Source organism: Calidris pugnax, unplaced genomic scaffold, assembly GCF_001431845.1.
Source record: "Calidris pugnax isolate Ruff unplaced genomic scaffold, ASM143184v1 scaffold21, whole genome shotgun sequence".
In the NCBI taxonomy this organism is placed as follows: Eukaryota; Metazoa; Chordata; class Aves; order Charadriiformes; family Scolopacidae; genus Calidris; species Calidris pugnax.
This window is the reverse complement of record NW_015090770.1, coordinates 3,096,595-3,119,518: the sequence shown is the minus strand read 5'-3', so window position 1 is coordinate 3,119,518 and position 22,924 is coordinate 3,096,595. Positions and strand designations below refer to the sequence as shown.

The 22,924-nt window shown below is 38.1% G+C and overlaps 1 protein-coding gene across 1 annotated transcript in view; it reads right to left on the bottom strand.

Annotated features, from left to right (window-relative positions):
* Nucleotides 1-22,924, bottom strand: part of MYLK (myosin light chain kinase) — a 205,426-nt gene that overhangs the window by 141,866 nt on the left and 40,636 nt on the right. Inside the window, exon 2 of the mRNA XM_014939830.1 lies at nt 14,354-14,511. Within this exon, the coding sequence (XP_014795316.1) occupies nt 14,354-14,503 (150 nt within the window). The 5' untranslated portion in view covers nt 14,504-14,511. The remainder of the gene's footprint in view (nt 1-14,353; nt 14,512-22,924) is intronic.

The window sequence follows — 22,924 nt, the reverse complement described above, 5'->3', positions numbered from 1 at the left end:
ACTCTGCTGATACCACATGAAAAAAGCAAAACTAAACAGCGTCAATTATTTTCAGAGCAACAATCCCTTCATAACAATAATATTTGGGGTTTGAGTTGGCAGTCACTTTTAAAAGATGACAATCCACTTTTGTTTCTTTCCTTTCTCAAGAGAATGATCATTATTCACTGTAATAACACTTGCAAAAAACTAATTTTTCCTTTGTATATTATTTTTGGACAACGGAAAGATTATTTTTTTTTAACTTACTGGTGCAAAGTTTCTGTCTGCATAGGATGTGAATTAATTTTACACGTCACCGAATACTTGTGGCCCTATCTTCTTGTAGGACCTATGTCCCTGACCAAAAGAGGTTCATATTTTCCTAGCCTGGGGATGCTGTTCTTAGGAATTCAGTGTCAATACATGCTATCCACAGGTAAGGAATCTCTATAAATTTACATACGCACACACAGTATGCATGACCTACTGTGGAAAATTAATAAAAAAAGAAAAGATACACTTTCTTTCTGTGCCCAAAACATACAGCTACTGGAAAATATGTTTGGAGCTGTGAAACTCATAATTAAGGGCAACAATCCACATCTGGAATGTAAGGTGGTAACAAAAAGTCTTTGCTCTGAATGAACATGCCCGTACTTTATCAATTTCCCGCCAGACAAGATTTATTTCCTGCAATTTAGGAGTCTGGCAGTGGCCACAGAAAATGCTAAAACTGGATTTTGTTGCTGAGTTGACTGCACAGTTGTATGTTCATTTAAAGACTGTCTGCTGATAGTGACGAATGCTGCTGGCAAAGGCACTGCTCTGGATAGCTTATAAAAATTCTCCTCAGTTACGTGTACTGCTTCGCTGTTAGTGCTACTTGGTAGGGCTGGCAAACGCACTGGGCATGAAATGTCATTTGTTTTAAATTTCATGAAAAAGTAGGACTGATGTGGTTACAAAGAGGTATAAAATGCAATATTGGATTGTAAAGATATGAATACATTAGACAGCCTAAACATCTAGCGTTCCTCATTGCATTGCTTATTCCGCTACAGGCAACTTACCACTATGCATTAAATAATTAAAGACTTCCATACATAAGCCCATTGCAAAACATCAGTTGCTCATTAGCAATCATCAGTGATGTTTTTATCCTGTAATAACCTCTAAAATCTATAAGTTTTCCAGACTTCACATATACTTTTTAAATAACATCTTAGCAGAGATAACTCATACAGAACAATATACAAGCTGCTGTGTTTAAAAGAAATATCAAGGGCTGAGCAACAACCATTTAAAGAAAAACCCCTCAAAGCACTAACTGAAACACTAAGTATAAATTGATGTGGCTATAAATTTCTAGTTCAACAGTTCAGAATAAATATTTATAGACATGCTGAGTTCAAGAGAAATTTTGTGGGCTCGCCTCTTCTTTCCAATGCTTTCTCTCAAAACTAAAATTGCTGTGATCTTGGTAAGAGCAACACACACGTGCACTCAAAAATAGCTACATTTATTTAAGTTGTGGAAAAAGTGCTTACTCTGCATATGCTTTCAATAGAGCTCCACTTAACTGCAGTTGCTAGCATTCCTATTGAGAGATCCAACATAATGTCTTCCATTAAACCTCTGAGTGTGTAATAGTCTCCTGAGCAGACAAATCTTTGTCTACACTTCTGTCCATTAGCATATCCCTACAGGCATACAAACCAGCTTTTGTGTCAGGGCACTGAGGACCTAGTTCTGGCATTGTGTTTTCATTAAGTGGTGCTCTTAATCCAACAGCAGCCACCTAGATATTGGCAATACACTACAAATCCTTACTTTCTCTTCCAAAATCAGAAGGTATTTATCTCCAATAAGGATAGGTTTATGTCTAAGGTACTGGATGGGAATTGAACATTTAGAAGGCAGCGGTTCAGTTCTGAATCCAGGCATCTTGCACAAACCAATAAATCTCCCTGTGCCTTAGTACTTTACATGAATGTCAAGAGGGTAACAATGATTATTTCTTCTGCTGTCCTCTGAAGGTCATCAGAGAAGGGTCTGACTCTAGTCTGGCCTGTGTCACCAGTTGAATAAGACTGTTGAAGTGGTACCGTAAAATAAGCAAAAATCAATACCATTTACCACAGTTCTTTAATCTGTATTTCTAAGATTTTACCATAATTTTTCTTCCAGTGCCCTGGCTTTTAACATAATTTTGTTTTGAAATATTTATATTTGCCTCCTTGTCGAGATGAACTGCTGAATTATTCTTTTAAAAAGGAACACGAATTTATAGAGACAAAAGAATTTAGCTTAAGTATATTAAAGTCTTGTTCCAGGGTGTTCAAAGAACTCTTTGTTCATTGTTTCCCTGATGAGTACAGGAATGTGATATAAACAACTTAGATTTCAGATATGAGATACCAGATACTACTGTGTGTGGAGGAATGTTTTTACAAAATAGTGTACATTACACTAATATTCTGAGCTCTGCAAAAACAATTTAAATAATACATGCACCATAACTATAGGCTTGCTTCTGTATTATAGGGCACATGGAAAGAATGGCAACCTCTCAAGCCACACCGTTACAATTTGACTCTACTGTGCAGCTAGAGGAAAATTACCATTCTGATTCAACATAAGTCAAGAGAGCACAGAGCCAGATGAAATAAGCTCTATTCTCTCGCCAAAAGCCAAGTAACCATAAACAGAATTATTTAATTTGTCAGTCTTTGCTTCTCCATTTTCTTTGGGCTACATGTGCAGATTGTTGTCATCTTTAACTGAAAACTTCTTGTATACATTACATATTGGCACACGGTATGACTTTTAATTAGTATTTTAGTAAGATCAGTTGTTGTATTTATAATATTTATAGTATATTCCATAGAGTAACATTTACTATACTATTTTGAAAAGGTGCAGAAAAGCAAGGAAAATTTAGAAAGAAAGATAAAATAATTTCTATTTCACCTCATTCTGCATGTGAATTACAAAGGTGTCCCTATAACTAGTATTTTCAGAAGACAAGGATTGTTTTGTTCTGTCTGGCTGCAGGTTTACAGCAATGTAGTAATTTACAGATAAGAAGGCTATCTTCATCATCAGAAAGCCTAGAAAAAGATTATGTTTTTGAAATGGATCATTTCCAAGTTTTCACTCTCTCATGCAGAGTGGTGTATATTCCTAAAATTCCTCTGAAGAAGAAAGGCATAAGAGCTTAGATCATCTCTAGAATCTCACTACCACATATCCTTAATGTGGGAAGCCTAGCCCAGAGGTCAGGTTACTAACTTTTGAGTCAACGTTCGATTTAATTCCCAACCAATAACATGGCTGTTAAGTTTCCTAGAAGACTAAATTCAACACATTTAGGCAGGCAATTCAAAGCCCTTATACTGGACTAGTCATCTCAGGGATGATCAGTCAGTGGAATGCCTTGATTTTCTGGCTTCTAGCAGTGCAGAGAGCTTTGACATATAACCTCTGACAGCAAGAGGAGTAGCAGTGTCTCCCTCATCAAGCACTACCCCAATATATCAATGTCTCTCCTATTTCAAAAGTTATTTCCTCCACATAAGAGAAGAACCAAGAGATATGCATTCACATGTGATACTGAACTATGAACTGGGATGAAGGCAGGTTTGTCTCCAGACACTAAACAATGCACTCTGGCAGCTTAGGTGCAGAAATATGTACTGCACCTGCTAGAGATTCAGTAATCTCCAGTAACATAGTGAAAACGTTTTACAGACTTAACATTAAAAACCGAACTGGGAACCTATGGGAGGACAATCCGTCCTTGCCTAATTTTACTCCTGACTGTATCCTCTGGTTAGATCCTGAACCTGGTTCATTGCTTGCCATGTCTGAGACCATCAGGAGACCCTGTAAGAGCACATGTCACTGCTGTGTTCAGAGCTTGTGGGACTGCAGCCCACTGGTGATGGCACAGCCCGTGCATGGCTCACCCTCGGCTGCTGGCTCGCTTTCCTTTGGGGAGCAGCCAGCCCCTGCTGCTCCCTGTCGGACAGACTGGCTTCTCTCCTTCATGAATGGGTTGAATTGTACACAGTTCACAGCAATGTTATTTTCTGTTCAGCATGGGCTTAGATGCTAGGGAGTCCAGATGTTACATGTAAAAAAAAATAAAAAATAGTATGTTGTCTGGTTTTGCCCAGTAGGTTTCCAAACTTCATACTATGTGCATGAGTGAAAAGAGCCAAGTAACATGTCAAAAGCAGATTTTTTTTGCTTTGGAGTCTAGGTGCTAGAGTGAGTGTGGACTGAGCGAAACCACAATGAGTAATGATGTGTTTTGATTATAAACCTTCTCCACATGTGGCCTTCTGCAAAGATTCTGAATGCATCATGCTTGCTGTCTGTTAATGACTGCTTTCTTTTCATACAGGGGAAAAGCAGAATTATAGCAGAAAGTGTGATTTAGTCTCATTTGGTGTAGTTTAGGTCAAACTATTAGGGGCACATTTATAGACAGTCAGATGCATATTTTGCATGCTCTCACAGTTACATATGGCACTGAACCCCTGCCTGACCTTTGTGGTTTCATCAGTCAGATGAAGGCAAGGTGCTGGAGTAACATTCAAACCTTGCTTATCATGGAAGAAGGCAAATACATTACTAGTTAGCCAAATACACGTCTGATGATAAGTATTCCATCCCACATTTTGGGTCAGCTAGAAAAAGGAAATTTATTTTTTTTCCAGCTAGGGCCATATTTCTGAAAGGAAAAAAAAAGAAAAAATAACCCCAATAAAAAATCTTTTCCCCATTTCATCCTTCTCTCCCTACTATAGGCTATTGCAGCACAAGGCAAAGAAAGTTAAAAGCTCACATTGTTCCAGTTACTAGGTCTCCTTTAACCTTTGAACCTATGATGACTGTGAAAGGACTCAAGTGCACAATTCTCCAAAAAAGGAAATTTAAAACATTGTAATGATAAGTTGCAGTCAAGTTTCATGTACTACTAAGAACATTTATATAAATAAGAAAGCACAATGCTACACGATGAGTTTTATTGCCAGTGGAATTGACCCCAACAAAGACTCAGGCACTGGCCCAGAGGAGCAAGGGAGAGTTGCCTGGAAAAGATGATGATATTTTTCAAATTAAAAGCAGAATTGAAGAATCTAATAAGCCTTTGTTGAAATTTGAGAGATTCATGATTAACCATCGTGGGACAAGAAAAATAAGAATTATACTGACTGCTTCTACCCTGACTTACAGCAACTCAATCTCTGAATATATTTTTGTTCAGCCATTTAGGATGTGCCTATTAGCTGTTTCTCTCTTGAAAACCAGCTAAATTTGTCTTCTCTTCCTTTTTCATGCATTTTTATCTTACCGTCTGTAAACAGTGGACTTTATGATTAATCATAGTATTTATTCCATCATTGCCTTTGTAGAAAACTGAACCTTCTTTACAGCACAACATGAATATTTTATATCTTCTTTTCCTCTGCAAATTTTTCGATACATAATTTAAAAATTTTCTTCTCTGATTTCTATTCAAGACTATAGAAAAATAGCAAGTCCAGAAATCCCTACTAATGAAGTAAACTTTCTACAAAATCAACCCTAGGGATATCCCTCTGGATAAATCCTTGAAAACACACACATACACACACACACACACACTTGCCTTCTTTACCTGACACAAAGCCATGCTTTACAAGGATACACCACATTAGCGGGCGATCACAAAACAGATGTCTATGATAAATTTTTCAGAGTCAACAGTTTGTTGATTCCCCCAATTCGAGCTGGGAGCTGGTAGATGCAATTAAATCACACCGAATTTTATTGTTAGGTTCCTCATGTGATTTAATTGCTTCCACCTCAAAATCCAAAATAATTGGAAACACGTTAAAGACAGAAGTAAAGTTAAAGACTTTACACATTAAAGTAAAGAAAGACAGAAAAAGTGGTGAGGAAGAGCAGCACAAATATATAGTCTGGCTTTAGCTAAAACAATGCTGGTTTGGGTATATACTACACAAAATAATAAAATTCTCTTTACCTTTGGTACATACATTTAAAAAACTTCTGTTATTAATCTTATTACTATGATTATTGTTGAAAAAAATTGGGTTTCATGTTCCTTTAATTACAGCAGTTAGCACCAAAACAACCAAAAATAGGGACCCAGTCTTTCTGCCATTGCACAGAGCAGAGAACTGTCCCCAGCTGGTGATATATAAGCTCTTAAGGTGGGAGAGAAGACAGAAAGCAAACAGAATAATAAATCTGATAGTGGCAAAAAACACACTTCTTTCACAGTCTGGGGGTGGGTGGGATACTGAAAACAGAATCAGTTATACAAAAAACTCAACCCTGAGAAATGGCAACTCAGAATAGGATACTGTATGTCCAGTCTTCCCCAGTCATGGCCTCTTTCCTGCTTAGAAATTTTGTCTGCGTGGAATTTGGGGATATTCAGCATAGCCTAATATTTCTGAACATCTGGCCTTTTGGAGCAGCTCTGCAAAAGATCTGACCTAACTTTGCTGTGGAACATCCAGGAATCTTGGCTGCTGCTTCAGCACATGCACAGGTCAGTTGCATGGGAAGGTGTACCAAGTCCAGCACTTTTGAGAATCATCCCACCCCTGCACACAGGCTACACAAAGAATGCTTAAATACTTCTACCTGGAAAGTTTTGAGTATAATGATGACAGCCATAGGTGACAAGGGGACAGGTATGAAGTGAATTTATGAGTTAAAGAGACTGAGAGACAGAATTTGAGCTCACAGACCACCACTCTTGTCTTAAACCTAGAAATTTCTTGAGCAGCGCCTTGCACTCCTGCACTTTTTTCTAACTGACAACTCATATGCAAGGCAGGGAAAATGGGTGTCAACACATGGGTGCTTGTGTCAGTTGATGAAGAGAAGTGTATTTGAATAATTATGGGAGTAGATGACAATTTGGGGGGCAGAAATTTTGACTGAATCCCACCTTAATGACTTCCCAGAAGAACACCCACTCCCACTTTGCCCTTGTCTAAAACTGAAACTGTAGAACCACTATTTCTATATGCCAAAACAGAGTTATATACAATAAGATAAACCAAAATAAAATAATGCATTCATTACTCATGAGACTATGTAGATGGATAAAAAACCACCACTGTGGTAAGTGAATATAATGGGAGGTCAATTACACCAAGGAAGAAGAAATAGCAGTAGAAGATCCAAACAGAAAAAAGATGCGCAATAAGGTGTTCATAGCCACCTAACGTGTGTTTATTTTCATTTTTTATTTCAGCTTGCCTATATGTTTGATATAAAATGTTTCACTAGCTTGTGAATGCACCACAATTTTCCCTAAGAATGCTCACTGATATCTGGAAAGAAAGATCAAATAAAATCTCCAGTCAAATTGATAACTTTTTCAATGGTTTGCTCCCAAAAACATGCCTCAGTGTTTCGTATCAGGTTTCTGGGAGTACCATTGTGAATGGTAGTGTTACAGATCAGCCCAAGTCCTCCCACAGCATTGACTTTTATCAGACAATGGTCTCCCATGAAAACATGGATCTTTCCCAAGTTTCTCCTCATATGGCTCAGAATAGGCACCCCTCCAGACAGTTTAGATCCAAAACCACCGGCAGCTTCATGCAATAAGCTGCCCAGTACATTTTGTAAGAACAAACATCTCATGCCCACAGCAAAGGATTTTGTGCCATGTCATCATCCTCTGTCATTATATGGGCCTCTCTCATTTCAGATCCCACCATCTCAAATCTACATACAGTGTAATTAGGGCCTACTTCTGGAGTGCCTGCTGACTGAGGCCTGGAAAAGGAGCACACATTGCAAAGGGAAGATAGCAAAGGTTTTGCCATGCAAAGCTGGTGCAGCAGCCACAGTAAAACAAACTGATTAGAACTGTTTTTCCATTAGCAGGCAGTTGAAAGGATTTACAAGTGCTATAGGAGGTGCTTCCCTTCAATGCTTCTTTTAATGCTGCCCTACTCTTTCCCTCTTAACACACCACATAAATGGATCTCCCCTCTATCTCAGAAGAGATGGCAGAATCACTGTCAATCTTCCCATTGCCTCTTGCTTCTCATTGCTTAATGACAGTTTGTTTTCTCAGGTACAATGTTTCAGAGTACCTGTGCAACCAGCAGCAGCAAAAGCAGCTCAAAAGTCGCCAAACTGATGCACATCATTGGACTTAACTGATTTGAACAGATACAGAAGGGGTGTTGCAACAGCAGGGTAGTAGAAGGACAAATCGAAAGCACACTTAAAAGGGACAGGATTTGGCATCTACCTGGCTTGCCTTAAAATGTATCATCCAGCTCCCTTACCTGGAGGAGGATGGAAGGAAAAGAAAAGAGAAGTAACTACTCAATGGGTAGCAAACTGAACTAAGTACCCCAACATCTATTCAAAGTATGAACTATGTATCAATACATGAAATCTAGCTCCCTGGGATTAGAATACCAGACTAGATTTAGTAGTTTGATATCTTGGTTCTGGCAATGGACCATGTATGATGGTTCACATGAAGCAGAAAAACAGCTCATACTGCACTGTTGCCAACTGTGCAATGCTTTATCCAAGGAGAAAAATCCTTCCCTGACCTCTAGGCAATCAGTCTGTGGTCTGTAGCATGACATTTGGCTGTTCCTCTCAAGCAGAGCTGTAGCACAAGTATTCTTTAGGCTCATAAAATTAATGACCGTCAATATTACCCTCAAAAATTATACGTGTGTGCAGCCAAAGCAGGTTGAGTTAACTGCCTGCTGCAATCAAAAACAGAGGTTAATATCACTCTGGACAGGGAAAGGTTTGTTGAAAACTGTCAGTTCTTTGACATGTCATTTTTTACTGCTTGACACTCAGTGACGTTAGAGTAAGGAACCAGAAGTGACATGACATTTTTTTCATGTAGGACGTCTATTGCTATTTCAGTTCAACAAAATTATGTGTGGGCAGCTAATCACAGAGTTATCAACTAAAAATGCTTGTTTTGGGCAACCATCTTAATTTTTTTTTAAAGCAACAACCCTGCTGCAGACTATTTAATTGGTCTCAGAACCCAAAGCTTAAAATAGGGAGGGAAAGATCAAGAGAATGTGGTTCAGTGGTTAGAGAACAGGAATGATTCTTATTTTTAGTTCTGAGCATCTCCATCAGTTTGCTGCAGAAACCCAAGTAAGTCCCTCTATGAATTAAAAGTATCTTTCTGTACAGAAGTTAACAGGGACAAGGGAAACCTGGCTAAGAGCACTGACATTCACTGACTCCTTATGTGGGCACTCACAGTCCAGATCTCTGCTGGGGTAAGTTCATCCTGCGGCTCCATTCACCTACATACATCACCAGGACTTCAGAGTCCCAGTATTTATTTTTCTTCTGCCACAGAAAGCCAACCTGCTTTCTAAGACTTCCCCAGACAGTCATGAAAGAACTTTTCAGTGCTTCTAAACACAGAAAGGGAATTGGAGAATTAGCTTGCCATCTTAATACACTCAGGGCAAGGCTCACAAACCCAAGGAAAGGCTGAACCTGAGCCTCAGCACTACGATGGGCCAATTCAGGCTGAGAGCAACACCTAAACTGTGGATATAGGTATATGTGGAGTGGAGTCAAGGCAACATTTAAATAACTGCTAGGTTCTACAATGGAGGCATCTTTCCCTCTAAACAGTTATAGCAGTACCTTATAGCTGGATAAAGCTGTCAAATTCCTAGGTACGAAGAAGGAGGTCTTCTCAAAAAGTACGGAGTTTAAGACATAAGACAGGCTTCAGTCTTAAGTCACTGAGCTTGTGGTCTCTGAAAGACCAGTAAGCAGGATTCTAAGAAATCAGGTAGGCACAAAAACATGCAAAGTTGTGGAAATGTGTGGCCACCCTCTGCCCATCACAAGAAACAGAAACTTGTACAGATTTGCAAATTTCAGTGAAAAATCATTCTAGGTGCTCTGCCAGCCCTCATATTAATATATGCTTGCCATCCTCATTAAAGTTAGAAAAACTATCGTAATTCATGGAAATGTTTAAAAGCTTTATTGCTTTTGACAGTATGGAAAATTATACTATTTGCATCCGTATTGGTCTATTACGACCTTTTGAACCTTTGCTATAGAATAGGGCAGCTGAGTTCAGAAAGCGAGAGAGACCAAACCAAATTAAATTTTAAACTACGTATAAGGTTAATGATCTTGTACTTGTAGGTCAGCACAGTAATGTGCTCCATGTCATAATTAAAATATCCTGCACAGTTTCAGAGAGTGAAATTTAGAAAAACCCAAAGTCTGAAAGAATTTGATAGGATACTGTGGTTCGACAATGGATTAACCAAATGTTATCAGCAGCATCAAAATACCACCTCGCCTCATAATTTACAGATGCTTGTTCAGATGCTATTGCTGAAAAGGATTGCCCTCTCCAGTCCTGTGACACTTGCTACAGGAGCCCCCATGATATTTGCTACAAAGAAAGGAATCTCCTTCATTAGTATGCCATTGAGCATTATAAAATCCAGTGATGTTCAGGTGAATTAGAAAGATAAAGATATAAAAATCCCAATTTAATGTTTCAAAGCACTGATAAATATTCCAGTGATTAATACAACAGAGAAAGAAACCTCTCAAAACAAAGTAACATTTTGGCCTGCTCTTCTTTTCTAAGAGTATCTGAAAGGCTCTGTCAGACAAGCCACAATGCCTTAGCACAGGGCAGGAGGTCACTATGCTGAGCTGTTCACCTCACACGTGATGTGCAACTGAAGAGCAGCACATCAATCAATTCCTAACAAGCTGGGAACCCACAACACAATTTCATAATAATCTGGGACGGTTTCCTTAAAAATCACCTCAGGAATTGATTGATGAACAACTGAGATGTCCATGTAGCAGATGTATGTAGAGCATCTAGGGGAGGTAACCTTGCCTTTGCCTTACTAACTGGTTCCACCACTCAGTCAGTGCTCTGGGCCAAAAATCGTGCTCATATACTTGAAAGATGATGAGCTAACTTTTTACACTGACGTCACATTGGAAAACTGAGATCTGCAGCCAGATATAGACAAACTTGCTGAAATTTTAGTATGAAAACCAGGGTGGTAGCAGAAGGAACAGAAAAAAACCCAAAGAATTTCTGTTAATGGCAACTACAGTTCCTTTCTGCCTCCAATTTCCTACATTTATGGGCTATTTCTCAATTTCTGCACTCTCCTTGATCTTGAATTGCCATTTCACACAACTTATCTTACTTGCCTCTGGAAAGAAAAACAACAAGTTTGATTCTGTGGCCCTCTCTTCCTTATTCACTTAATGAGACTACAAGATCATCACAGTATCAGATTTATATCCTGTCTTGGATTCTCAAAATGTTTGTTCTTTCTGATAAGATAAATTCTACCGCAGAGGAACTCTTTGAAGAAAATCTCCCGTCTAGCCATTTAAAAAACTTTTTCTTTTTCTTTAGCCTGAGTCTAGTTTAATATTTACACTGTGTAATGAAGCAGAGTATCAGCAACAAAACATCATAACATCTGTAGCCTATTTTCCAGGACAGAAAAACCTAAGTATGTTCAGTAGCTACTTCTATTACTAAACCTTAATTAATTGGTTTTTTTAAGACTGTCCTTCTGAACCTGTGGAACATTAAAGTGACAGAAGAAACCACATTGTACGAAGCAGTTGAAGACAGAGTCAGATGACACAAGCTCTGCAAGCTGCTGCAGCTATTAAGTGACAGTATCCTTTCAAACTGTACTGTTGAATTCCCCCTCACCCTGCCCATCTTACTAGACTAAGAGCACAAACAAAATACTCATTTGAACCCACCTTATATAAACAACAGAACCAAACAATCTCCCCAACCATGTTACATTACAAACAACAGATCACACAGACTCAATTTTAATAGTCAATATTGTAATTAAAAACCTATTTTTTCTTGCTTAAGATAATAAGAAGAACATGCTATGCTGCATTAGTCTCTTACAATTATAACAATGTAGCTCATTGCTCCTCCACCCTCCTCTTTCCCAAAAACATAAAAAAAAAATTAAAAATTGCAATTCAAATCTCAGCCCCCAGCTAGGGTAGATTCCAGGAAACTTGGAACTAATTAATGATGATAAAAATTGGCTGGTTGATGTCTTCAGTTGTGTTAACATGTTTCTTCTCACCTGTGTTAGCTGACAGAGGTAAACCAAAGTGCCTCCAGGACAGCAAGCTGGACTAAATAGAAACCCAGACAATGCTCCATGCACAGCAAGAGGCTGAAGGGCCAAAGACAGTGGCTGTAATTGCATCACCTTGGTTCACCAAACCATTAAGGCAGGCTACTGGCCACAAAGTAATTGCAGATCTCACATGTATTTCAGCAAAGCTGCGCTCTTAATGTTTGATGCTTACAAAAGCACTTTGAGCATGAAAGGTTTATTTCAGCTATACAATATGCATGCAAGTTCTATATTATCATCCCCATTTTAAGAATATAAAACTAAATGTTTCAGCCATGCTCATATGGCAGAACTGAAATTTAGATTTTCATCATGTAGGTTCAATCCAGAACTTCAATCAAAGCTTTGTTCCTTCAAGGAACTTAAGCCTGTCATTTTAATTAGTATTGAATTTGTGTATTTTCTCCAAGCTATTAAAAAAAAAAAAACTTCAGATTTACCCTTCCAGCCTTCAAAATGACTTTAAAAAGGGGATAGATATTCCTGAAAAATTAACACTTTAAAATCAGATCTGAAAAAAAAGCAAAGCAGTGATGACACTCTAGCTTACAGATTATTATATTTTATAATTCTTTCCATTTGGCTAATAATAAAATGTCTGCAGAGTGCACTAAAAATTGGAAATATCCCACTTGAGCTTTTAATGAGGAAACATGAGAAATGTAAAACCAAATCTTAGCAACATCACGTGCTTCAACTTTGATTTCACTGAATTGTTATTGCTAGCTGCAGTGTTGTCTGGAAGAACCGGTCAGAGTGAGAATAGTATTGTGCATCAGTGTCACATGCATAAAATAGCAACATGTCATTTTTCCACTATCTGCAACAAAGGAGGGATGAGGGGTTAAAAACAGTAAGAAAGGGAATGCTCACTAGGACTAGCCAATGTCATACACACGGAGGGTTTCTGACTGGTGACTTAAAATCACAATAAAAATAAGCTAATTTTTAAAAAAGTCTTTCTAAAGGTTTGATTAAAAACTTTGGTTTAGACACTTTAATTGAAATTATCAGCTTTCCACCAAAAAATGTGAAATTTTCTTCAAAAACACAAATCCAAACTTCTGAGTTTTGGTTTTACACTTAAAAATTTATATACTCCAGGACTTTTTTTTCCTGCTCAGGTTCTGTTGAAAAATCCCAGTTCCTGGCCTGCTCTGGCATAAACAAATAAGGGAAATATCAGATACCCTGTACTGGCCCTCTGTTCAAGTTAGAGTTTCAGAAGTTTTGAATTTCCCAAATTCCTTCTAGCCCTTGCTTTTGTTACAGTAAAGCTGTAGTTTCCTGCCTCTGTCAGACAAGTCCCATCACTTCAAAAATTAAAAGTGTGGTCAGTTTGATGATACAGCTGTCAGCATGCAATCAGAGCATGACACGGGCAGAAGGAAGCTGAAAGGGTGAGAAAGAAAACTGGCTGCTCCAGGAAAAAAAAAAAAAAGGAGTTAAGTGAGGAGAAAGAAGGATAGCTAGAACAAGGAAGAGATCACACCAGGACTGAAGTGTGAAAGAAATATGGATGCCAGTAAGCACAATTCAATGTCCCAAGCATAAGTGGAAAAGAAGAACCTAGGATCCACACCCCACTATGCACCCTTTTCAACCCCTTGAATTAACAAGTCTTCTTGAACAAATCAATCTTTCCTCTGAAAATGCTCTTTTGCTTCAGATTAATAACATGTAGGGCAGGTGGTGCAGATACAAAAGTGTCTCAACCCTCTTCACAGATTCCTAGCTTGACTACTAGGAAAGACATGCCATAGCAGTGTTAGGTTTGAGTTACATGTGAAGTTTCATGAAAAGGCAGATTTGGGATGCAGGGAGATGAATATGCAGTAGGAGAATATGTATTCTCTGATTACAGACAGCTCTTGAAGCAGTTTTCCACTGATGCTACGCTCCCTGCCTGGCACGCTCAGCTACGTTATACCTAGCACATACTCAGGTTTTGCAACACTCTCCTCTACTCAGAAACAGACCTGTAATGCTCCTGTCTCCTCAGGAGGGTAAACACTGGTGTCCTCTTCTTGAGTAAAGTTTCCATACTGCAGATGCAACTTCACTATCTTTACAGCTTCCTAGGCAGCTTCAGGAAAGGGAAAAACCAAATGGAGAAGCTGACCATCATCTCTGTTTCTTACCTTCCCCTCAAATCTTGCTGTGGCTCCCAGCTGCACTCGGATATTCCGAGGAGGAAGAGTAAATGCTGGTGCTTCAGCAGGGACAGGGGGGCTGAGCGTCAGGGAGGTTTTGGAGACTCGAGTAGATGTCACCAGTTTCACATCCCCCATGATGTGGGCTGTAAAAGAAAAGCAAGTGGTAATATTGAAGTTATGACAATTACTTACTTACATTACAATAATAGCTAAGAACCAGATCAGGACAAACTGTTCTGTATGCTATAATCATATACACAGTAAAGGTCTTCTGACTAAGGTGACAAGTGTTGCCTCCTAGGTAGGGAGCTGAGACCCAGGAAGACTGCCCAGTGTGCCTACAGATGCAGTCAGGGTCACAGCCTTGAGCTGAACTCAGTTCGAACTCCGGAGTCCCAGGCCAGAACCTTAACCAAAAAGTCATCCTTTACAACTGTATTAAAAGCTAATAACTTATTTCAGGAAGATATTTTCACAACGTGACTTTGATTTTCCTGGCCTGGAATACACGAAAAATCAATAAGTCTCAGAAGTAGAGCCAGCGTTAAACAAGTACTTATGAAATAAAAAGACCTCTGTTTGCACTGGATTTAAGTTTCAAGCGGGAATGTGGAAAATCTGATTTTTCATACCATGCTTTCAAGATCTTGAGAAATATCTGGATATCTCTCTCCAAAGTACGTCTAGTACATAACAAATACTTTTGCAGAAATTCCAAGTCTCTGCTTTACTGCAAATCCTTCTACAGCAAATAGACTAGTGAAATAACATGGAGACCAAACTTCATAATGCTACAAAAATGCCATTTTAAAGACCTCATTACAGATATCTGCTTCAGAGGTGATTCTTCTGCTACATATTTCATACTCCCCAACAGAAAGCAAGAATTACTGTACTTTGGAAAAGTAAAATTTCAGGTTTTTCAGAAAAAATAGTAGCTGATCCTAGTACTAATTCCTTGAATCATCTATGTAAATTAGATGCCCCACTGTAAAATGCCTATTCAATAGACAAGTTTAACAGAGAAAAAAACCCAGAGAAATAGCTTGACCCAACAGTAGGTCATGTTGAACCAGTGAAGAACACCGGACTTCCAGTCATAATCCTTTGCCATACACGCCAATCCATGACAGGCTATGTATTTATTCATCTGATTCTGATGAAAGTTGCAATAAATAATACTTGAGTAAACAGTGAATCTTCAATTTGAACAAGAGAAAAATCAATTAAACTAGTGCCACATTATTCTTGCTGTAGGAAGGATACTTTTTCTAGAACCGGCTGCGGTTATTTAGAGAGCAGAGGAAACACAAAACTCATTCATTTCTTAATAGGACTTACACTCCGAAGTCACATGTATGCATCTGAAAACCCAGCCCAAGAACATAATTTTCCACAGAGCATACCTGAGGTGCTCCATAAACATACAGAAACACCTTCTCTACATTGATCAAAAACAGTTTAAGGCGGCAGCTCCTCTCATGGAAATTATTAGTCTAAAAATCAGGCATTTAATCTGTTTTGACTCCTGACAGTCAACAGAGAGCAAGAGGCACCTCCAAAGGGTGTTTTGCTGTAAGCCACAGAGCTTTCTGCTTCACACTATGCACTTGTTGGGAGCTCCGGTTTAGAAGGCAAATCCTTTCAAGATATCAGTTAAATTATTTATGCACAGGTTTTCAAAAAAATACTTAAAATCTCCTTCCTCATTCATAAGAATCCAGATGACATGGACTTTGGGTTTCTTCTGGAATGGTGTTCTGTTAGCATTTCTGTATATCAATACACTAAGCCCATAAAATCCTCTAGTGTTTCTAACAACTGAATTGCTGAGACCAACACATAAATAGAATAAAGATGATTTCCTTAACCATGATGAAAAACTTTAAACTGAAAAACTCTACTTTTGTTTACATGGGAGTTAATCTTGCAGTGATTCTCTGTACTGGCACCCAGTCACTTGAGAGCATAACACGTCTCCCTGTTCAATATAAGCAACTCTTTAAATAAGAAACAGGAAAAAAAAAACCACAACAAATTATCTTTGTACCTTAACTTACCAAAGAACTACATGAAATCATAATACAATTTAAATAAGGAAGAAACTGTATTCCAGAGACAAGGGATAAAAATCAAAGACTTGCTTCTTTTCTAACAAATGTACTTTAGCACCCTAACAGACAAAGACTGACAGTCTCTCCCAGCTCTAGTCTCTGCAATGAACAACCTTTGCCTGAAAAAGTGAGATGATTATTCCTTTTTCAAGGACAAGACTCCAAACTCAGTTCTCACTCAGAACAGTCATTGCAATAAACTTCAGTTTATCCCATCAGACTTTCAGTCAATTACATAGCTGTAAACTGATACATACTGAGTCACAGAATCATATTTGTCACAGAGTATGTATTTGCCAGCACATTTTAAAAATTTATTTTTCTTTAAAGATTAATAACAAACATTTTTCAAATCTCAAATTGCCATATCAACTGGGATCTTTTGTATATGATGTTAATAATTTTGTATCCCCTTACCTCTTCTGAATTGGTCTAAATCCTATGTTAAGGTTTATTTCTAATTTAACTTTTTTCTGTCCTGTTTCTCAGACTGCTTCCTTGAATTTCTCTCTTCCACAGATCATCTTCACATTTCAACATGCTCAATTAACTAATCAGTCTTCAGGTTTTTTTCCCACATGTTCTTCTCCTCTGCTAAGATGCATCTTTCCATAGCCTATAAATGCTAAAATCTGCAAATTCTCTCTAGCTGTGAAACTCTTAACTCACAAATCAGTCTGCCAATACAAGCCTGCAATAAAATTTTCAGACCACCAGCAGTGACAATAATGTGCTGCCAGGTATAATACAGATAATATGGAAATGTTCTCTGGTTTGAAGACACTGTAATGCATTTAATTCCATAAAAAGCCAGTAACAAAACCTATCCTTACACTCATATCTATATCAATTTAGCAGAGAATTTACAAAACCAGAACATCAAAAAAAGCATATACCTCCAAATTTTGGTTTTGAAATCATATTGTAAGAGCATTAAAATCGAAAACAAAAGAAAATCAACCAGCATCCAGAATTCAATTCAAACTTGATATTCATCCATGCAAATGGAACTCTGTTTTGGTCAATGCCATTATAATAGCTGAACCAAGCAAGAGAGAAAGCTGTATGTGCTGCAGATGCTCACAGGACTACTCTGCAGGGACAGAATGCTCAAGTATCTGTCCTTAGGTACAATGCACTGCTTATGTGGGGTGACTTTAAGGAAGTAGTTAGACATGACACCTGCTTACACACAGAAACCTCCTCACGGGGTGTGCTACATGAACAAATTCACCAAGCACCTGAAACAGAACCACTGGCACATGCCTGGAAAATACACCAGATTCAACATAAGCTTCTTCTCAAAGCATCACTGGGCTCAGGCATGTCTGGACTGCATTGGACGAAAAGCCCTGTGGCTAGGAAAGACCCTCTGATGAAAAGACTGACCTAAAGCCCAACACCAGCTTTCCACTGATTTCTCTAGCCATTCAATCAAGCTCTACATAACATTAAATGAAAAGAAAAATAAATGAAAGAAACAGGAAGGGGGAAAGTAGAAAGAAAGAAAAAAATCCTGTACAACTAAGCCATTCACACTGGTCAGTTTACGTTTCTAGTGCATGTTGGTAAGATGCCAAAAACTGTCAACAAATTGATGCCTAATATAGTGAGAGGCTGTAAAGCATAAAATAAAGTAATAGCTAGCCTCTTCCATAAACACATCTTGCATGGGTTTATGTTTTTCTAAATAAAGTGTCTAAATGGGATTGAATCTATAAATGAATATTAGCTTAAATCAGCACAAGCATTTTTCTAGCAACATAAGCTTCTAATCATCCACATTTAGCAGTCTGACTTTAATTAGCTATGTATGCTAAAGATGCGTCTAGTAAATAATTAGGAAGGTTTTTTTTTCCAACTTAGAGGATGTTTAACAGTTATGTTCCCAAACAAATAAATAATTCTTTGTGCTGTCTGGTGTTACTATGGAACTACCATGTCCAAATATTTTAAAGAAATAATGTTCCAGAGAACAAATCTTGTTCAAGCTTAAAATTTGACAGACAGGAAGAAAGCGGACAATGAAAAGCTATGGAATGTTTCTAGTTTGTTTTGTTGGTTTTTTTTTCTTTTATTTAAGCAACTTTCTAGAATAAGCCTGTCCCTAAAAATCTTTTTCTTAGGTATTGCAAGCTGGCTGCTGAGTAAGGTTTCAAGGATGCTACACGAACTCATAACATTTCATTTCACACGCTGTGCGCACCTACACTATGGTCTTTAAACAAAACCAACTGTAACTGAAGTTGCAACGCAAACATTGTGGTATTAAACATAAAAGAAAACCACCATGCAAAAGTTGGCTCATAGGGTAGTGATGTGGTTAGACAGCATTTCTAATCTGGATTTTTTTTTTATTCTTAATCCTTTCTAAAAAGCACATAAATCCTTACAAATTCTCACAGTGTGCCCTCTAATCTTTCTAATACCAAAGCAGACTAATGTGTTTCAAGCATTTTCTACTGGGAACAAATCTCTGTCACTCAATACTCTGCTCACAAAAATAAACCCCCAAAAGCAAACACTAAGAAATCCACCACATAGTTTTTTCTCCTCCACTTATTTTTTATAAGTAAACACTTACCATCAGCTTCCTACATAACCATTTAATTATACTAACTTCCTTTTACCAAGTCCTTCCTCCGAGGCAGAAGAAAAATGAGTTGCAGAGAGGGCATGTGTGTGCATGTGAGCGAGCAAGCTCATGCAAGTGAGAGGAAGCCAGAGCTGCCAGCTGAAAAACCTTTATTTGACTTACTTGTATCACAGCTCTCCACCTAAGCAGCACATTTCCACTTGGTCCAGCTGTTCTGGTATTTTAGCTGGACTGCCTTCAATAACCTCTGAACCATCCCTGAAATGTGGAGAAAGCTTTTGAAGTCTTTAAAGATAGGAGCAAAAGGACAGACAGCCCAGGGGCTAGAGCATCTGTCTGCTGTTTGGGAGTCCTGGTTGAATTCCCTGCTCCATAATGGCCTGCCTGCATGACCTCAGGCAAGTCACTAAGCCTCTCCTTTGCCATGGCTCCCCATTTGTAAAGTGGGGATTATTGTACTTCCTTACCACAAAGAAGTGCTCTGAGGATAACTATATTAGAGGGCAGGAGTCAGACTACAGCAATACGACCACATAAATAGCAAAACTAGGAAAAGGCACAAAATTACCATAAACTTACAGGAAGCTGTATCTCATTATATGTTTTTTTTATAAATCAATTGGGGGGTATTTTCAAAAAGTATACATTTTAAAACACTAAGATAAATTTATTCCCTTACAAGATCACTGAATTCAAAAGACGTTTGCTAGGGACTAAATGTTATCCATTACGCTTCAAAACTTTCAATATTTAAGAGTTTCTTTAATTTCTAAACCTCCTTGATAGCTTCCCCCTTTCACACACCTTATGTCCTTTCCTACAGTTTCTTTCTTTACTGCAAAGACTAACATGTGGTTACCATACTTTTATACAAATCTATATTCTGCACAGAACTACAGAAATGAACTTTTGCAGCCATATGACTTGTGTCTCTCTTTTCAGTCTTGCCCTACGAGACCACACAAGGAAGTATCCTGCCTCCTGTCAGCTACTGGTACCCAAGAAACAGCATGTAGGCAGAATAATAGAGTATCAGCAAACGAGATGAAGTCATGTGTAGATTTAGCAGATGGGAAGAGGTTGGAAATTAGAACAGAAAGTGTAAGCCCACCAACCACAGTCACACATTCCAAGCAGCTTCTCCTTCAGACCTGGTAATTATAGCAGGTATTGGCCTCTGGTAAAGGAATAAGATGAAATTACACTGTTGCAAGTAGGACTGATTTGAACTGGTCGTGCTATTCATGCAAGAGGAATAGATCTTTTATTTTTCTAAGGGAACAATAGGATACTGTCCACAAATCATGCTTTTGTGATGTTCAGATCTTGTGCCTGTGCTCCTCTATTTGTAGCTCTTGCTACGTGCTGTGGTCAGAAAAAGTCTCAGAATGTGTCCTGACACTATGGGAGCAAGTGAGGTTTTGTATCAGTCCTGACTCGACTGGGGTTTGTTCCGTTATTGTCTCATCCATAAATGATCATCATCTCACTTGTTCTCTAGATATCTATTTCTAGAAAAGTCATTTCATCATAAAAATTTTCAAGGCATTTTCAACCAAGACCCCTACATGTTCTACCTTTTTCCAGTAAAATTTGACAGTGACTATTAGACAGGGCAGTATGAAAAGGAGTAGATGCCAAAACTTCACACAAAACTCCCCAATCGAAAAATTTTGCAAGCTTAAGTTTTGGCAACACCGTGCGTGTAAAATCCCTGGGTATGTTCCCACAATATGCATTTGCATAACTATCCCACACAAATGGGAATTACAGATCAACTTGCAATTTCTGCTAAAGGTTAGGCTCACTACAGCGACAGCAAAAAAATATTCCAAACTAAATTACAATTTCATTTGGGACCATCATCATATCAAAGATTCTCCCAGAAGTAAGCAAGTTCTTCAAATCCCATCATTTCAGTGCCTTGGATTACACACTCCATAAATCAGCCATGAGGTTTTGCATTAACCAGAATCTTCCTTGTACACAGAAACAGGAAAGAGCAGGTTCAAGCTGTTCCAGGTGCTCATTTTAACAAAGTACTATTGCAGCCCCCATGTTTTATTCTGATACAATAAAGTTCTCCAGGCTGCTTTTAAAGACTGTAATACTGTCAAGCTCTAAAGGAGACGTACGCCTGTGAGATTGCGACATCAAGCTTGAGCTACGAAGTATAATAGGAGCTTTCTGAAATGAAGCTGGGTCATTTTCTTAGGTAGCACCATGTAATATCTTCCAGAGTTCAGGCTACGTTGTTTGAGATAAGAGAACAGAAGTGTTTTGTGGCAAATTTCCCTTAGTCTTCTGTATGTCTCGTGTATCCTTGCAAGAAAAAGGATGAGTCTTCCTATATAATCTTTCAGGGCTTGTGGGATACTCAGTATCATATTTAGTAGACTAAATAAATATGACATGCATTGGGCAGCTTTTGTTGAACATGCAAACCACAACAGTGGCTACTCTACAAGTGTCCATAAATAAAAGTGGTTGACGTGGTGTGACTGAGAACACACTTCATAATTAATATTCAACTGACAAGTCTCTGAAAGACACAAACAACTATTGTTATACGGCTTGTGTGACATAACTGAGCTATTTTTAGCAGATCAGAGAGAGAGGTAAGAAGAAAATCTGTCTGATCAATAAATTTGGTGCTTTTATTATATTTGCATGACTAAAGCAGTATGGGCTTTAACCTGAAGTGGTTTCCTTGGTACAGTCACATAACTGGGTGAGGAATTTCATCTTGATGTTGTATAAAGGAATAGCTCAAGATAATGCTAACTGACCTGCATTTATTTAAAGATAGGGTCATTAGAGCACAAGGATGGCAGTCACAAACCTTTACTTATATAAATCATATAAGAAAAAAACCCCAAATTTCCCATGTGTTCTTATCAAGGAAAAAGAAAATCATGCCCTCCCTGGGGAACCTGAAGGCTGCTTTGTGCTGCCCAGCAAAAAAATCATTAGCAACAATATAACTTTGTTGCAGATACACACAGTTGTAAACATCCTTTAATTTTTCCTCAATTTACCAGTGCTGTTTAAGGTGCTAAAGATACCAGGTCCACTGGATCTGTACAGATATCTAACTTCACTCACTTTCAGTAGTCACGTTGCAGCCACAGATCACATCTAACATGAAGCCTGATATGAGCCCTTGCACAACTGCACCTTAAAGGTTTATTGATACATTAAAGTAGCTGCAAAGGCTATTCCAGGTACAAGGTAGGATGTGGAAACACATATAAAAAAGAAATTTATGTCTACCTTTGATAACATATACTCAGCTTGATTATAAACAGACATGCTACGTTATTCAATTATTAATATAACCACTGAGCATTAAACTTTAAGAAAAAACATGCCCATTACAAAGCAGCTGAACATGTGTCTTAGAAGAATGCAATGACATTTTAAGACTCACAACCTTGCATGTTTAATTTGAAACATCAGATTAAGAAGCAGTAAATCTGGAGAGACCACAAGAAACACAGCTTCTTTGCAGCTGTTATCTTAGAAGAAATATGAGTAACTAAATGTGACACGCATTGGGCAGGTTCAGTACAGCATCTATACCTAAGAATTATTTTATAGCAGCAAATTGAAGCCAGAGGCAAATCCAGATGGCAAATGGGATGCAAGTTGGGCTTGTTCTTGCTGATTCTAAAGTGGCTTCTTATAGAAGCACGTTGGGGAGAGTAATTCAATCTGACTTCAAAACCTGTTACAATTTTAGTTCATAAGCAACATTTAAAAAAAAAAAAAAAAAAAAAAAAAAAAAAAAACCCCCAGCCCTTTACATTTTTCAGATTTTTTTCTCAGCTTGTATACTCAAGCAGG